Genomic DNA, 19485 nt, shown 5'->3' with positions numbered 1-19485 from the left:
CTCTGGAATGGTCTTCCTCGTCCTATTCAGCTTGCTCCTACTTTTCTGCTCATTTAAAGAGCACATAAAACCCATTTTGCCTAACCATCTTCTTCTGTCTTTTGAAACGCTCACTACTTCCCACCCCTACATCTCCCCTCCTATTGTGTGAAATTCCCCCACCTACTAGATTGTAAACTCCTTGGGGCAGAGCCCTCTCCTCCTGTATCACTGTCTGTACTAGTCTGTCATTTGCAACCCCTATTTAATGTACAGCACTGCGTAATATGTTGGTGCTATATCCTGTTTATTAATAATAATAATAATAATATTAATAATAATAATAATAATAATAATAATAATAATAAAATGATAGCTAAACAGAGCATTTTAAGGTGTTTTTGGCTAAAGTCAAATTTAGATTATTTTTAATTATTTAAAAATGTCAGTTAATTGTCCAGCAAACACTACATTTATTCTCAAGTGATATAGTACTTATATTTTACTCCAGGTCTCACTCATTAATGGCTGTGAAAGTTTTAGTGATATTGCAGTACTTTTTTTGGTGCCTTTTGATTTCTGCTAACAAATCATTAAAAATATTCTGCATATCGATGTTAGTAGTGGACATGCAAAAAAGACATTTTGATTAGTTCAAATATTGAGCACAACAGGAAAATCACACATTGAAAATACTACATTTTACAGACATCCAATAGCAGTTGTGGTAATTGGTTGCTGCAATGTTACTGTTTCCTAAGAAACAGTACAGGGAATATTTGCTTGTGAGAAGCACATTGTTAGTGTAAGTGGACTTTGTATGATCTTACTGGTGGTTTGTTAGCTGTTATGAATTATGACTTTTACACAGAATATTATATATATTATATTATGGAATAAAGTAATGAGGTATTATATTACACATTTCATTACAGTGATTTTTTTCAGACCTTAATGTCCTCTTATTATACTTATGTTGCTTTGGTTCCCATATTTACTTATCAATTTTATTCTTATTGTTTAAAGCCTAGCTAAATTGAAAATTGAACCAGACAAAGTTTAATAGCAATCAGGTTGATAAGTGAACAGAACATCTATTTCAATGCTGCACATTGCATTAAAGCTATTTCCTCTTCTCTCTAAAGTCAGCTGATAGGAAAGCCACCATGGGAAATTTAATGTGGGAAGAATAATAGGTGCCAGACTCTATTTCACATCATTCCTTCATTAGATTGTAAACTACATCTTTACATGGCAAAGCAGGACTTGTAGGATAGGTAGGCAGTGAGACCTCAATCTGTTAGGGAAAGTAAAAGTCTGGACAGGTCACGAATGTTTGGTGCAGTGAGTTTTTATATTTGTAAATTTCAGTTCCCAGAGTAAAATTTAACACAATTGCTTTAGGAATTTGCCTAGTTCGCATAAATATATATTTTTAGTAAAGTATACCTTCAAAAATATTTCTGAAGGGTCCAGTTGTCCTTTGTGTGATTGTCAACCAGGAGGCTCTGAAATCTAAAACCATTTATATAGCTTGATGCTACAAGTGGTTAAGCACTCTTGTCTCACAATATTTTTGTAAGTCTTTGACATGTTTGGATTATTACAAGGATAAAGACTTTTACAAATTACAAATGCTTAGAATTTACAAATTGTAAGCATCTCAGGACTCGGAGGGATGGAAAAACCACATTAGTATCATCGAAATAGAGAAAATATGTAGCTGGATCATCTTTTCAATTAATTGACTTTTTTAAGGAAAAAGTTTCCCATATTCCATATTTTTCATTGTTCTTGTGTTATGTTGTTACATGTAATTCAGTCACAAAAAAATAGTGCTTGCACAGTTTGTAAGGATCCGAAAGGCTTCTTGCATCTGAATGAGTGTGCATGCTGAATGTTTGAGTGCAATTCGTAGCATTAATCCTGTGCATCTGCAGTTTATTGTTATGTAAATGTAAAACAACCATCAGAAAAATCTCATTTTATCACAGTATATATTAGATTGATTTGTAAGTATTCTCAGGGGCTGGCAGAACGGCTTAAGTTTTTGTATGAGTACCATCAACGGAATAGGCTCATTTTTAGTAACACTTAGCTGGTATAGCACTTTTATAGATACCATTTTGAAAGACCGGGGTCTTTCTTTCAAACATGTCCCTCACATTTATATCCATTGCGATGACAGCTGGCTCTCTGTTTTACAGCTCAATCTTTTAAAATAGCATATGACAAAAAGAATGATGTGGAAGGCAAATTACATATGTACTGCTCTGTTTTAGAGAAGGAGGTTACTCAACTGCTGCTACAGAATTACTTTGCTTCAGGCTTAATTTTACAGTAAAAGGGACTCTAATTGGAAAGCCATTATTTATGAAGAAAATATGTATGAAGGAAGAAAAACACAGGAATTAAAAGTAAACTGTCAGGAGAGGAGTAAAGAGGCTTCTATTACTGACCTTCTTTAAAAATGTTGGGTGCCTTGCTAGCTTCAGTGCTTTAGGACCTGGAACAAGCATCCAGCAGTTCAAATCAGGTTCAATTCACAGTTTGTAATCTGCAGAACTTCAGGTCATTGATACAGAAAGTACAAAAATCATTAGGTTCATATGAGAGCAAAGCAACTCTTTAACTTCAGAAAGAGGTCAGTAATTCTACCTTTTTAAGTTTGGCTAAATACATACTGTATTAGAATTCAGGAAAAATAAAAATCATTAGTACACACAGTATTCTTCATCAGTTTTGTTGTATTGTATTTGTATGTCTTAGAAGTTTCCTCTATGCTATGTGGACATTTCTGTCAAGCAAAACTGGAATATTTCTTTTAAAACGACTGTACAAGTTACAAATGAAATTTTCCTAAAAGTATAATATTTTGTAGATTTGCATGACTGACTGAAATAGTGCAAAGATAAGAGCGTTATTTTACCAAGTGTATTGTTCTTATGTATTTACCTAGAATTAAAGATTTGTATTTCTAATAATTATATTTATTTCTAGTTAGAATATTTTTTTTTTTGAGCGGTAAACAATTACTTTTATAGGAAGCACAGAACAACTGAGCTTTTCAGCTGGGAAAGACAACATAGCAGGGAATGTACATTACTGCTTCACATGAAACTCTGTTTGAGGCAAATTATCAACCTCTCACAAGACAGGTACGCCAGTAAGTCATGGATGAAAATATCAAATTTCGTGGCTAGGGGGAAGTGCGCGCACTTCCAAACTCTGAGATCTTCTGCTTTTTCCAAATAACGCATTTTTATGTCCCCCCATTCCAAGGGTAATATAACAGCAATTTATAGTTTACTTTATTACTTTTTTTGATATTATAATTTTAGTTATAGTTCACCCTTACGTGCCCAATGAGAACAGGATTTTCAATCTACTTTTGGACCCACCATGTGGCTATTGATTTGGGAAAATACTGCATGTAGTCCTACCAACAGCAATACCTTTGATGCAAACTACAAACTATTGATGATATGGTATATGGTGCCTGCCCAGCTAGGTAAATTTTCAAGTTCTGTTGCTAATACTTACTTTGAGGATGCCTCCCTTCAGACTTTGACTGGTCGATATTGACCCCTTAGTTCTCTATAGTTCATTTGGTTTTATAATTTAGGCTGCAGTATTGACAGTGACCCTATAGTTTACTTTTCCTCTTCCACACTTCCACTTTCTAATCTTTTAGTATTCTCTTTGTTCTCACCCTATTTTTTCTTCTTTTTGCCCTTTCTTCCCACTTTAAAGTCACCTGGTTTAGATGGGTTTTGTGTTTTAACCTTCTGTTTCTACACAAACAAGATGTTTTTGATAGTTGTTATCAATCTGGTCTGCTAAATTTATCTGTATTATCTCATGGACTCATTCACAGCTTTTCTCCTTAGATGTTCATTGTTTTCTTACTGTATCCTTCTTTGTGTCCTTTATTGTATGCCGTTATATGTTTCCTTCTATTTTGTATGTTATACATATTTGTTTTGAAAATTTAATGAAAACTGATTGGGAGAAAAGACAACTTAGCTTTGTGATTTGTGGATCCTATGTTTATAGGGGATGTTTGCCCAGTATTTTCCCAGTATCTTTTCAGGAACAAGTGCACAGATAAGGAACATGGGCAGCCTTTATAACTCCCTCAGTACAGGTTCCCTTTAAATGTTTTGAAGAGGTCTGTAATTTTGATAGGGAGCTAAAAGCAGAAATGAGTGGCTGCCTACCAAGTTTTAATGTAGTATAGTTAGTATTGATGGCAGAATATTTCAGAGCCCTTATGTCTGCAGAAAATTCAAGTACACAAACTGGTATAAGCATTTTTGAAATTATTTTGCATTGTTTGTTTTAAGGAAGGTTGCAGCAAATGCTTATTAAAATATGCTAAATGCCTATTTGAAGCTACAAAAACACACTCACTAAAGTAAACTGTTTTGGACGAAAAGAGCACCATCTAATTTATGTTGGAGGAAGCAAGGCTTGTTTACCATAAGAGAAGAATTGACTTTATCTGGCTTTCCCTGAAGTTAAATTCTTCATATGTTTGATTTATATTATTCTTATAAAGGATAACAGATACCACAATCTATTCTCTTCAGGACATCACAGTAAGACTTCACTCTGCACCTGCATTACATATTTCATTCATAAAATACAGAGTGCTCTTTGGGGACTACAGTGCCGTCAAGATTTTTTCTGCATAACCCTTCAGGAGAGACTCTGTGACTGCACTTGGTCACATAAATGGCCTTTCCAGTTGATGATACTTTCCCCCATTATTGGCCTATGTAAAAGAAGTTTCTCTTGTTTCCTAGAAAGTATTAGAAGGTGCTCAAAAGTGTTTTCTTTAAAAAGTAGCAGTATGGCAAGTCCCTTAAGGGTTTGTGACACATATACTTTAAAATCTATATTCATCCTAGACCATAAGTAAAGGGCATATATGGAATATGTGAAACCGCTGTCTGGCATTATTTAAATGTTTGTCACTGCTTTCCGAAAGCATGGTGAACCATACCCTCTATAAATCTCTACACAACCAGATAAACAACCAGATAGCTGATAAGATACGTACACACGTCCAACGATTCTAGCACGATAATCGGCTCATATCAGGCGAGAATCTGGTGTGTGTACAGTGCCAGTCGTCCATCGTCCGAACGACCGTCCTGGCGGATCCACATCATTGATGATGGACAACTAACAATCCTAATGCAAGGGAAGGGAGAGAGCGCACAGCGGTCTGCCCTCCATCGTTCTCCCCCTCATCTCTTCATAACGCAGAACAGTGCTGTACAGCACTCATTCATGCATCGTGCAGTGCTATTCGTTGGGAAGAATCGTGAAAGATCCTTTCCAACGTCTATTATTGCAGGTGTGTGGCTTTAGAAACCAGCTGAGAACTGAATCTTTCTTAAGGTCTTTGAGGATCTTTAACAAGGAATTACCTAATTTTAAACACAGCTAGAGAGGTAGGTTGTTTTTGTACTAGTAGTTAAGAATGTGTATATAGTTTAATGATCATGGTCTTGGCACAGTTACACTTTATTTTAAAAAATGCTATTTTGTATTAAATCTGAAGAAAAAGAATTTTGTGCAACATAGATGTAGGAGTAGTTAGTTTAGGGGGAAATCATTAAAAAATATTGAGTATCAGTGTATTTAGCACAATAAAGGTATTTATTAAAATGTAGTCACTGATCAATGCAGTTTACAAGCACTGGCTTTTACTATGTCAACAGACATGAATTATTGAAGAAACATCAACCACAGCTAAATGTTTTTGTTCCTCTAATTGATGCATCGAAATGATCCAACCAAAACAATACACCAGTAATAGATAAACATGTAGCACGAGACATGATCAGCAACAGGGTGTATTAATGAACGTTGTTACCGGCAGTTAAAATGACTTTGTTTTAGCAGAAATTGAGGCAGAGCTGAAATAGAAATCAAATGTCATTCAGTTTAAATTAGATTGCAGAAATTGACACATTTTGCTATTGTACAAATGGGTTTTGTCTGCTTGAATTGCTGTGTATACTAGTAAAGTACTCCCAGTGCTCCACCAAAGTATAAGTAAATGCAGGGATCCAAGGTATTCATAACACAAAACATACTTATAAACATATACATTGTTGTAGAAATAAACATTGGCAACTTATTTCTAGATTATTCAAACATTGATTGATTGATTTTTAAAAAGTTGCAAAGGTTCTTCACTTTGTTTTGCAGTGAAATTATTGTAATATGTAGCCTTTCCTGCTTGCAGATGAGCCAGAGGACAATACCATACAAAATGCAAATAACAAAACAAAAGCAACCCAATAACAGGACATAGTCTAAACACAGTGACACCAGAATGCATTGTTCCTGAGTTCCTGCCACTTCCTAGGTTGATCATACTACCAAACACCCATGAAACCAAAATGTCTAGGCAACGGAGAGAAAATATAAGCTCCCTACAAAGCCACAGACATCAGTTTTGAGAAGAAAATGACACCAACACCAGCAGACCTGAGACAAAGCTCACCATCCTCTCCAGAGCAGGGTCTGCAAAGTTAAGAGTTGTGGATATTCCCTGTGGGGAGGGGGTACCCACCTGGAAAAGTTACTCCTCAGAAAATCCATATTCCTAATGTTATTGATCCACTGAGGCCTTTTGAGATACACGACTCCTCCTTTAAAGGCACAAAGAAGGTTACCAATTCATCTGGCCGATTACTGGGTTTGTCAGACAGGTCAGCAATGGACACAGTTAATGAAGGCTCTGATTACTAAATTGGAAAGTCACCAATTAGCTCACTTTAAAAAAGGTGAAAAGAGACAATGCCAAAATTGCAGAAAAAGCAGAGGGTTTAGAGGTGGAAATGTCTAATCTGACCTATAAGGTGTCTTAGTTGGAGAGAGATAGAAACTTGCACTACCAACAGATGGTGATTTTCCATCATACAATAGATGACACTGAAAGTAGGTCCCACAAAAACAATATACCCGTACATAGCATGTCAAAGGACTTTTGAGCTAAATCTTTATACAACACAACTTGAGAGGCATGCCCCTGCCTCTTGGTTAGAAATAGACTTTATAGAGATAAAGTGCATCAAACACTGGGCCCACATTCATTAAATCCAGAAAGGGCTCAGGGTGTCCTCTGCAGGGGCCAATAATATGGCATTAAATATATTACATTACATATCAAAAGACCTATAGTACTCTCCCATTAGAAATATCTAAAATAAACTTTTCAAATCAGACATCATCATCATTGAAACCACTACTGAATAACATAGGAGGAGCAGGGGCTTCCTATAATTGGTAATTCCCTTTGCATAAATTGGGGACCTCTTTGTGCTCCTACACTAACCTAGAAGGCCTCTGTGAGTTCTTGGCCATTGACTCTTTTCCTTTACCTGTTTGACTGTTCCTCTCACTTAAAAATTCTTCCCAAGGTGGTCCAGTCATCTCCCTCAAATGGACCTTTAGTAATGTTGTTGATCACAACACCTGAAGTTGCATGTATACCTTTCCATGAATGTGGCCATACTATTGTCCCTGCTCCACCTAGTCCTTTTCTGGCTCCCCCTCTTTATTCTTTCCTTCCTTCTTTCCCTTTTCTTTTCCACTTCCCCCGCCTCTCCCCTTTTTATAATATCTCCCTGATATATATTAAATTAGATGTATAAAACAGTGTGAAAAACAAAGTACACCCCAGGATTTAGTACCTTGTGGAGCCGTCTCTAGCAGCAATAACTGTTAGTAATTGTATCTGTCGGCATGTATCGAGTCCAAGTTTTTCACATTGCAGACTCCTCCTAATCTAGCGACAGACATTTGTCAATGCAATGCATGAATTTATATCTGGGGAACTTTTATTTGTTAAGCTGATCGGAATATAGACATAAGTTGAGCATCAATTTTTTCTGAAGCCTTTACTGGCTTAGAATAAATCATAATAAAGACCTATTTCCAGGAGCCACTGAGTACTATTGTTTTATAGATGTTGTGCAAGATACTGGTTTCTAGGTAGTAAATAATACTGTTTTCTTTTTTTCATTCCTATATCTGCAGAAGGATAACTAGAAACATGGTTTTCAGACAAAGCTCTCATATTTCTGTCTTGTCTATATTGACAATGTAATTGAAAAAGTTTTTTAAAGGCTGACTGCTGTGGTATTTATCCTGGCCATACCTTTTTGCTATCTGGTGGTCTGAGACCCATTTTTGTTAAAGCTCTGCCCACCTACTTAATGAGAATCTTTGTCAAATCTTTGAGAAACTGAATTATTTGCTATGTCTTGTGGATGGCATTGGTAATTCACAGATTTTTTTTGACTTGTCCAGCATGTCTTTTTTGGTCAGTGTATCTTCTGCACTAGTTTTTTTTATAGTCTTGTTGCATTGGATGCATAAAATATTGTGGGGGTGATTTCCTGTGTTCAATAAATGCTGAACAGAGCACCTGGAGCAAGACAGTCACTGCAGAAAATCAGTTCCCAAGGCCAAGGCTGGAGAGAATACACTTTCATCTCCGAAGCTGGGTAATCCAGCAAACCTGGAATGGATATCCTAAAAGTCATTAGCTATTTGTTAGCAAATGTTTTCAATCCTGGACCAGATCCATTTCAGGTTTGCTGGATCACACAGCTTCCGATGAAAGTGTATTCTCTCCAGCTTTGGAGAACGTTAATAAAGCAGGGCCCTAGTGTTTACTTAACAGACTGGTTAGGGAGGGGGTCATAGGGTTTAATAACGAGATAAAAACTCTTTTTTTTCACACATTTTATAACTTAGCAGGAGATTTATGAAAAGGGCATTTTTTGCATTTAAAGTAAATATGTCATGGGAAAAATATTGAGCGTTGGTATTTTACACTACTTTCTTAAACGAATGTTAAAAAAGAGTGATATTACCTGATCTGCATTTGGGCTTCTGTTTAGTGACAGAAGTATAGTATTGACAGTATTGGGACCAGAGAATCAACAAAACAGCCGAGCAACTAGCATTTTCTGCAGCACCAACATTTTCTTCACAATAGGCTCTTGGTATTTCAGTCTCTGGGTGAAATTCCACCATGACCCGCTCATTGGATAGTGGATGAGAAGCAGCACGCGGTTACACATTCAGTCATCTGTTTAGGCTTTAGGCTCACTGCACAATTTAAATGGCTTAGAGTGCTGCTGTACATTTGACTATTGGAGGCTGATAAATTCAGCAACTGGTGGCATTGAAAAATAGGTCTTGGTATTTTTTTGATGAATGTATAACTATTAGTATTACAAAAGTTATAACATAATTTGTTGTGTGTGTTTTTTATATCTGCCTGGAGTTTAGTTTATTAGTAACTGGTCCTGTAAAAAAGTCACAGTGGGCATTGTAATGCTAGGAGGTCTTCCAAGATTTGCATAGACACACTGGGTGTCCTTATGTTAAGGGCTTGGCAACTATGCAGAACACATTCCCATATCAAAAGTAAAGAGATGTGAAATTGTTCCCATCTATGCCACTTTATCGGTTCTCTTTCTTTTCCTTCTATGCTCTCGCATATCCTAAATATACTCTTTGGAACATTACCTACATACTCCAGGCAAACTTATTGTTCCATAAAGCTCCTGACCTGCAGTAGGAAACAAAACCTTTCTCAGACATTGTGCTGTTTCCATGAAACCTGGAAAACATGACGGTCATTAAAAGATAACCGGACCTATATCTCACACTGTATGAGCTAACTAAATATTGCACAAGGGTAAAGATAGGACTGTACCTGCAGCAGATATGAGCATTTGTTTCATCATTCCTTCTCTAACATACAGAAGGAATATAGGAGGTGGAATCTGTCTCTTGCATACTAGGGGTTGACACGTGAAAGATCAAGAGCCGCTGTCTGGATGCTGAAGGGGTCACAGAGTTATGCTTCTGCAGATACTTCCATATCTTTCCTCACCATTGTGAAAGTGTATCTACACCCATTTGTAATAGTGTTTCATATAGTTGAGAGGGCGTTAATACTCATATAAGGTTAGTTCTGTTGTCTGTGTCACTGTTCAGAAGATTTTACCTGACTCCCTTTCCATGTGATAGTTGGGCCCTAAAGTTTTACAAATGTCTCAAGAAGAATTAATGATAAAGCCTTAATGGAGACAATTTTTTCCCATGACAACTCCTAATGGTGCAACTTCTCTTGTGGATTTTCTCTCATTTTCTGTTGTCTCTGGGGAAGTGAGGGTAAATCTTCCAGTACAATCACCAGTAAGAACATTTCAGTTGCTCTAACCCCACACCACAACAAAACTCATCTAATCGCTAATCGCCTGGGGTCCTACTTTAAACTTTTGGGTGGAGCTGCAGCAATAGCTAAAGATTTTATTCTGAAATTGCATGTACAACACAGGTTTACCTACATTCAATGGGAGCAGAGCTTGCCGGGCTGTCCTCTTGACTGTCTTTATCTAATGTTAGACACAGTCTGAAATTGGATGCAGAGTCTTTGTTGTCATCTTTGGGGATCCATTATTGCCATTACATTAAAGCTGAAATCTAGGATGAAGGTCTTTTTCCTCCCGCCCTTTCCACCATGCACAGTCCATTATTTGCTATGTTTTGTTTAAATCAAAAAGCAGTCAGCAGAATCCAAACCATTTATTACCTGCGATATACCCAGACAACGATGCACAGGAGAAACCTGTAAATAGGAGGGGGCAGATCTGTTGGCAATGACAAGGAAGTTCCCTACACCTGTCACTGCCTCTGTAGCTGTAAAGCTGAGTCTGTTGTGCCCCCAAAGCTGCAAACTTTTCTGTTAAACTTAGTCTACACTGACTTTTGAGTGCTTATAAATGTTCATACAGCTTTTGTATGCATTTTAGTTTTTATAAAGATGTTTTAAACCAAGTTGTAGGCAGTAGGGATGAGCGAGAATGCCTCCGGCATTCTCAGAAAAATTTCCTAGAACCTCAGATGGTTCTGCAAAATGAATGCCACTTTTTTTTTTTTAATTCAAACTCAATCGGTGAAATTATACCGGCCATTCTCGCTTACAATTTGGGTAACCGAGAACGGCCGAATTGGTCCTGAGATAGAGTTTTAAAAACTCGCTGGCTCATCCCTAGTAGGCAGAAAAGAGTTAGAATAGGGGAAAACACTTTCCAAATGCACAAAAGTTCCATTCATGTCAGTGGCAATGATTGGAGCGTATATATAGGCTTTTTTGAGTGTTTCTGTTCATTTGGAAGGCATTTCAGCACCTTCCAAAAGCTGAATTTTTCTTACAGTCCATCAGGAAAACACTCTGGTGTGGACCAGGACATCAGAATTGGAATTTCAAACATGGGTTTTTAAACACTCAGTTTAAATGCTGGGAAAACAGTCAATGTAGACTAAGCCTTAGTGAGACACGTAGGATTGGTGGTTGTTTTTTTGGTACAGTGTCACTGAAAATGTAAAAAGCATCTTAATTATTATAATACATGAAAAACGTTTTCTTTTTTATTTGTTAGTGTTACTTTGTTGATTAGATTTTTGACGGCTATAAAATTTGAGCTTTGCCTAAAAATTCAGACTTTAGTGAAGTCACATTTGGCTATTACTAGCAATGATATTGTTATTAATCAACATTTCTCCTGTCCTGCATATTCTGGACTCGGTCATACAGAGGTTGGTAGTAGGCAGGGGGATGGGACAAGCATATGCAGTACAGGAGAAATATTGCCAATTAGAGTCCCAAACTCATGACCACAGGCATTTAAGGCAATACAAGATCTAGGTAATTCTTAAAATAGTGCTGATATGAAATTGATGGGATCAAAGCTGCATGTTTTCAGCTACTAATTACTTGCCAAGGGCAGCAAGACTTTAAAATATGAGTTTATATTGTTTCATATGCAGTATGTTTGCATGTTTTGGTTAGTTCCTTTTATTATTCACTATATAGGTATATAGGTGTGCAACTTTTTCCCCTACAGCAACACCCTGCTGTAGGATTTGCTCTACTCAAGACGTTCTCCTATGGTTTGGAACATTGTATAAATAACCCTGTATGTGGTGACTGTATTTCTGCTAATAATAAAATTATGTGAACAAAAAGTACACATGGAAATCCTGCTTCTAAAGACAGTCTCAGCCGCCACCGACCTAAAGCCTGTTGAGCCTAATAGGAAATCCAGCCCTGGTGGCTGTCTTCTTTCCATATATTCTTGTAAGAAGTAGTAGTAAAATAGAAATATCATGTGGTTCTTATTTTTCAGGGTTGACAGTTGTGCAAATATTTATATAACAGTACTACTTTTCCCGACCACTTTAAGCTTTTTTTTTGTATTCCATGGGCTTCATTTAAGATTCTCTTTTTCTAAGTCTATGTGCATCTGGTGTTTAATACAAAATTCCCTCTGACGTACCAGTTTTGTCAAAAGTTGTGTCTTGCCAAATCCTTGCTCAGACTTTCTAAAACGTATGCGTAGTAAATCAGGATGATCCATATAAACATCACAGAAGTCATTCTGTAAGCAGTGATAAATAACAAAGTTCTAGAAGAAAGTACAAAAATAAAATAAATAAATTATCACAATGAAATAATAAATGTTAGTGACATGCTTGTATGACAGGTTTTATACCAGAAATGTTATGTAAAGCAAATAAAACTTTTTTAAGAGGTATCTTTCTAGTTTCCCTATTATTTTGAAAATCTGTAATATATCCTTTTGTTAATTAAAAAAAGACCCTGCTTAGCTACCTGTCTGTTACATAATTGAACCTTTACACATACTTTCATAAATTGTTAGTAGTGACATAATTTTATTGCAAGTATAGTCAGTATAGCTATAGTACCATCCGCGCAGTTCTGTATCACGAATGCCCATCCACATAGAGTGGATGCTGCTGAACAATGTTCATGATTGCTGTAATGTCTACTTGTTCCTGCGTGTTCCCCCAGTGGATGCCCTGCGTGTGGAGTGGCATGAAGGGAGGTGCAGTGCTGCCTTCTATCACCAGAAAAGGCCGTTCCATGTGCGAAGTTTTAACCTGCGGGTCCCATCGGAGAGCCAGGAGTTGCTAGAGGTGACAAATGGTTTGCCTTCCTTTGATGCTTGGCCTTTACTCACCATAATTAAGCACTGCAAGCTTAAGCCTTTTATTCCTGGCATTGTTGTGCATGGGCAAGCATGTTTTAGCTGTGTAAGGTTTATAATAATATATTGATTTAGAGGTAGCTTTATATAAACTGGAGGAGGCCTATAGTCATGAAGCTGTGGTAAGTTGTAAGACATGCTAAATATTGCTTAAGGCATACAAAACTAATATAAGACATTGTAGATTATGAGTGCATATGTTACACAAAACTTAACGAATTGGGGCTAAAGGTGTACTTATAGAAGGAAATCTGAACTGAGAAAATATGGGGATGCCTATTACTGACCTCTACTTCCCAAAATTCAAGTTCTAGGGCTGTGATGCTGGTCATTTGGCTTCAATAATTTCTGGGTCACTCCTGGACCATGGATTGAAGATCAGAAATTGTGCATCACCTCCTACTTTCCTGATCAGTAAAAATATTAAAAACAGACAAGAAACTAGCTTTTTCAGGAGGAGATTGATATTTGGAGGTATGTCTTTATTTACTGACAGTATAAATGACAGCTGGAATCTGCTTACTATGAGCAACACAGATTGCTTTCCTCCAGTTCGGTTCAATAGAGCCACTTTCACCTACACATGTTATCAATGTATGTTTAATTGTTTCTGAAAGTCATTACATATTTAAAGTAAAGCTTTGGTATGCTGGTGTAGAAGATGAACTTGGCAGTCAGATGACAGCATATTCTTCCTTTCAGTCTAAATATGTGACAGGGATGATGAAAATTGGACAATTCATGTATCCATGTGATTGGACTGGTGACCACAATCATGGCATCTTCCCTCTGCTATGATAACCTCTCTTACATTTCACTGGTCCTAACCTGATTAATTATATTGTGATAACATATAAATCATGAAAAAATGCATGGTCAATAAACCCTGCAGGAAAAACCTGTCTTTGACTTAGGTAAATCAGCCCTGTTAGGGACTTAAATATGGCATTTGTCATTGCTGACTTGTTTTTGAAGATACTGTTATTCTTACTTCATTGTTTGGAGAGTCATATACTTGGCATTTGTATATCAGGCTTCAGAATATCCTATATGAATATGCAGTTTCTGTGTCAGTGACTACCTAGTATCTAGCATCTTTTTAAAATGAAACAACCTACAAAAATATCCTTTTATACTCATCTGTCCCACTGCCTATTCCTCAAATACTCAGGTTGTTAAAGAGGCACAGCCTCCAGCAGAATTCCAACACACCAATAGCTACAGGTGCTTGTGTCCAGCTTGTGTCCAGCTTTTGGGCTTTGGTTTATCCACTGGCACTACTATGCCTTATAGAAACAAGGGCTGAAAGACGGAACCACTGCCTGCATTAGGGACACTCGAGGATGTGAATTGGATTATAAGATTTTGGTGGGATGTCTCTGTTAAACAAAGTGGGTATCTGAACAACAGCCAGTGGAACAGGGGAGTTTAAAAACTCTTTTTATAGTTTGTAACTACTAAAATAGAAACAGGATTGTTTTATTTGTAGATATATATAAAGTAACAGTATGGTCATATTACAAGTAAAATTTTCATTAGTAATTTTTTTGTTCCTTTTTTTTACAATGTACAGGAATGGAGCAAAAAGCTTCATAAGTGAAAACATCTTCACTGACACTGCCATGTGGACAGGGAGTCATTGAAGGATGCTGAGGCAAATACCTGCAATAACTGAATTCAATTAACCACTAAACCTGTTTAATTTATTATGAGGAATGTGCTTGAAAAATGTTTTAGTTTGAACTATTTTACAACTACAAACACAGTTCCAAAGGTGAGTCTTGTTATTCTAATTGCCTTTAGCTGTATGTATTCCTTTTCAATAGATCGGAGTCAACTGGCACTTTGATATGTGAGTTTTCCAAACAAACACAAGCCACCTAATAGATTTCTAAACATTCTGTGCCAAAAATTCAGCTACCTTGGTATAATGAATCAGATTTACAGTTTTTTTTTTATTATTTATTAAAGCAGAACTTTAGGCTGACTGTAAAAGTTAAAATACCCCACCAACACCTTATGAAGAATATGTTGCTAATTTGCTTTTTTCTGCTTGTAAAAATGTCAGCCAGAGGTTGTAAATTTCAAAACTGGCTAGGAAAGTTATGTTGTATGATCTCATGGACAAGCACTATATTTCTAGTAAGTTGGCAAAGATTATTTTTTTTTATTAGCCCAAAAAAAATCCCAAAAATATTGGCAATGTGTTCCCTTGTTGGGAAAACGGCATCAGCAAAGAGGAACATTTGAAGCCCACTAAAATTGATAGTGAAAACAGGATAGTTGATAATGTCACAGCTTAGAGCTGGGTCTTGGCCCAGTTTCCATTCCCACCAGTTTACAAAGTGACAATGGAAACTGGGCCAAGACCCAGCTCCCTGAATAAGGAGCAGGAAACCTGCTGGCATTTTAAAGAAGAAAAAACTTGGCTGATGAGTTATTTTCTTGTTGCCTCCCATAACAGAGGGCTGCATAATTCCTTGATTTCCTTTCTTAGAGAGCAGGCTTTCAATGTTATGCACTGTATGTAAAGCAAGTCAGGGGGCAAGTCACTCTGAGAGGAGCAAGCATTTAGAAGCAAGGCCAACTCATCACAAGAAAACTCATTAAAGAGAATTGCAACTAAGTTTGTAATATTTCAAAAGAAAAGAAATGTTCTTTTTTTCATATATGACTCTCAGCTTAGAAATACAAAACTTTTGTCCAAGAAGTGCTGTGGTCTAAACAATAACGCTGATAGAGTTCCTAATTACAGAGCTGTTAAATCTATAAATATAGCATACCAACAATTATCTCAGCTTCTGAAGCTGAAGAAACTGATAATATGCAAATTAGATGGTCACCAAAATTACACAGGCAGAATATTTTGTTTTCCATTCCCATCTTACATTAAAATCATTGAGTGTGAGTGGGAACTTATATTAGCCCAACCCTAGAACATCATAATGACATAGTAGGTAGGTAGGTTAGATTGAAAAATACATAAGTCCATCAAGTTCAACCACTACAGACATAAACATATCCCAGATATAAAACCCTATAAGACATAGTGGGTCCAGAGGTTGGTCCAGGTATATTTTGAGCTTTTAGAAAAACATCCAGCCTTTTCTTAAAGCAATCTATAGTAGTTGCTGAAACTACTTCCTGAGGGAACTGATTCCACATTTTTACAGACCTTACAGTAAAGAATCCCTTCCTTATCCGGAGCTTAAACTGCTTTACCTCCAGACGCAAGAGTGCCCTCTTGTTCTTTGTAATGATCTCAAAGTGAATAATTGGGAAGAGAATTCTCTATATGGACCGTTTATATATTTATACAGGGTGATCATATCCCCCCTTAAACGTCTCTTCTCAAAGGGGAATAGATTCAGTTCAGTTAATCTCTCCTCATAGCTGAGCTCCTCCATTCCTTTTATTAGTTTAGTTGCCCTTCTCTGCACTCTCTCTAATTCCACAATGTCCTTTTTGTGAACTGGTGCCCAAAACTGCACTGCAAATTCCAGATGTGGTCTGACCAATGCTTTGTACAGGGGAAGTTTATGTCTCCACCTCTGCAGTCTATTCCTCTTTTAATACATGAAAGTACTTTGCTAGGTTTAGATATTGCAGCTTGGCATTGCATGCTGTTATTAAGTCTATGATCTACCTGAACCCCCAGATCCTTTTCCATTTCTGACTCCCCCAAATGTATTCCCCCCAGACAAGCATGCATGTTGTTATCCCCCAAGTGCCTAATTTTACATTTATCTATAACAAATGTCATTTGCCACTTGGCTGCCCAATTAAACATTACATCCAGGTCTGCTTGTAGATTATAGACATCCTCTATGGACTTAATTCCATTACATAGTTTGATGTCATCTGCAAACACAGAAATGGTGCTTTTAATCCCAAATTCTATATCATTTATAATGATGTTAAACAGTAAAAACACTGAACCCTGGGGTACATCACTAATAACCTTGAACTATTCAGAGTATGAATCATTAATTACTACTCTCTGGATGTGGTCTATAAGCCAGTTCTCTATCCATTTACAGATTGACTTTTCTAAACCCATTGACCCTAACTTGCATATTAACCGTCTGTGGGGTACAGTGTCAAATGCTTTAGCAAAGTCCAAGTTCACTATATCAACTGCTACTCCACTGTCTATCTGTTTACTTACTTCCTCATAAAAAGAGAGTAAATTTGTTTGACAACTTTGGTCTTTCTTGAAGCCATGCTGACTATCACTTATGATATTATTTTCTAGCAGAAACTCCTCTACGTGGTTCTTTGTCAAGCTCTCTAGCACCTTTCCAACTATAAACGTTAAACTAACCAGTCTGTAGTTACCTGGTAATGACTTTGCTCTCTTGAAGATATTAACCGCATTGGCCCTATGCCAATCCATCAGTACCTTGCTAGTGACTAAAGAGTCTCTAAAAATTAGAAATATTACCTTTGCAATAACCGAGCTCAGCTCTTTGAGGACACGTGGATGTAATCCTCTGTAATGACTGTCACTTGAAGAAGGAAAGGTTTATGGTAGCACACAAGTTGCAAGTTGCATGCTTCTATTATGTCCATGTCTATTATTGTAATACCAGGAACATCCTAGAGACCCAGTTCCTAAACCTCTGTAATTAGAACATTTTAGTAAGTCAGTGTCAGTAGCTGCCCTGTTCCCTGCTGTTGCCTCTTGCTCCTTCCTATTGAACCATGACTATAATGGATAGCCCTATTGGCCAATAACACGCCATGGGGGGCCACAAGCCAGCTATCAACACACTAAGCTTTTCCAAATTTGACAATTTAGGTGTCTACACAGATGTATTAAAAATCAATATTTGTAGCTGGTCTATGCAGTATATAATGTACAATTATCCACAGTATTCTAGAGAACTGTAGCAATAATGCTTTGACAGCATTAGTTCAACAGGTCCCAATTACTCCTTCATAAACAAGGAAGAAATGTGTAACTCTTTCAGCCACTGACACAATGACACCAACTCTTTAACCGCCAATATATTTTGTGATGTGATCCTAAAGACCATGCTAAAGGGAACCTTTATTGAGAGAAACACAAGGGTTACCATTGCTGACCTCTTCTTCTAATGATTCCAGCTCCCTGGTTGTCATTCTGATTTATTGGCTTCAGTGCTTTCTGTGTCACTGAATCCAGACAAGTATACATAACAAGGTTGTGACATTACTTGCCATGCCCTTGTTTTGCATCAGTGACTCACAAACTATTACATTTATTAAACGTATTACAAACACTTTAGTATAAATATTCAATTACTTTTTGTTATCTATAATGTGCTAATGATTATTGTCAGTCAGATCTGTATCCTTTTCCGGATTGTTTGGGCTTATCAGTGTTTATGGTCTCAATGCACCTAAAGCAATGCAAGAGACCATAGTGCTTTCAGTGGGGAATAGACTGGCTGACTAGGCCACATCTCAGTGCTCGGTGAAGGTTAGTCTACCTAGCAAGTTTTAATGAGAAATAGGGATTTATTGAGGATTTTCCATCTTGTTGCAAATTTTTAATAGGACCTGTCTGATCCTCATTTCCTTTTATGAAGCTAGATAAGTAAGGGGTTAGCAGCACATGCATCTCTCTAGTTTAATAGTAAAAGGGTAATGTGAATTTTCAACTAGTAAAACTTATTTTATGCAATACAATCTGAATATATTTTTTATCACTTTTAAATCTACCAACAATTTGACCCACCAAAAACAGGACCCATTTGTATGTATAAACAAATCTGAATGGATTGTTTAAGCAGAGTCATACTTTTGGTACATCTAAAAGAGATTGCATAGAGGTTGTACAAACAATTTTTGGGCATGTGAGCATCTATTTGAGGTATTAATTTTTGCCTAGGGTACCTGTAAAAAAAGTTCCCCAGCAAGCAGCATTCTCACTTACAATGAAGGACTACTACTCCCATTTTGTACATGATGACATCAGGCCTTCTATTAACAGAAAGAGCATCAAAGTGAAGAGGCTTGAAGAGACCCTGTGAAAAGTAACATTTAACCTTTGCCGTGCACGGGGAGCACCGTTGTAATTGTAATTTTGTCATTAACCTGGAGTTCAGCTTAAAATTTGCTAGAAATAATGGTGAAGACATATCTAACTAGGATATACCAAAGTGTAGCATAATTAGGCTCTCTAGAGAATTCAAACACATCAACCAATAACACTGCTTACTATGGGGTAAATATAAGATTTATAAACTGTTTTGTTGTATAATTCCTGTGCATGGACATTCTAGCATGCTTTAGCATGTCTTGCAGTTAAGTAATCATTTGTAAGCAAAGCAGGTTACAATGAAGGTGATTCTTCTGTTGTGTATCATCCGTGACCTTGCCTGTGCTACCAGAGGTCTATCAGTCA

The 19485-nt window shown here is 36.9% G+C and overlaps 1 protein-coding gene across 3 annotated transcripts in view; it reads left to right on the top strand.

Moving 5' to 3' along the window:
- The window catches only part of FAM131A (family with sequence similarity 131 member A), a 43961-nt gene that overhangs the window by 14268 nt on the left and 10208 nt on the right, over positions 1-19485 (top strand). Inside the window, exon 2 of one of the 3 annotated variants that reach the window (XM_072408400.1) lies at positions 12899-13023. The exons of the other annotated variants lie outside the window; for them this stretch is intronic. Within the exon in view, the coding sequence (XP_072264501.1) occupies positions 12899-13023 (125 nt within the window). The remainder of the gene's footprint in view (positions 1-12898; positions 13024-19485) is intronic. 3 annotated transcript variants of the gene reach the window in all.

Source organism: Pyxicephalus adspersus, chromosome 4 (assembly GCF_032062135.1).
Source record: "Pyxicephalus adspersus chromosome 4, UCB_Pads_2.0, whole genome shotgun sequence".
In the NCBI taxonomy this organism is placed as follows: Eukaryota; Metazoa; Chordata; class Amphibia; order Anura; family Pyxicephalidae; genus Pyxicephalus; species Pyxicephalus adspersus.
The sequence above is the reverse complement of the archived record's forward strand: the minus strand, read 5'-3'. Positions and strand labels throughout refer to the sequence as shown.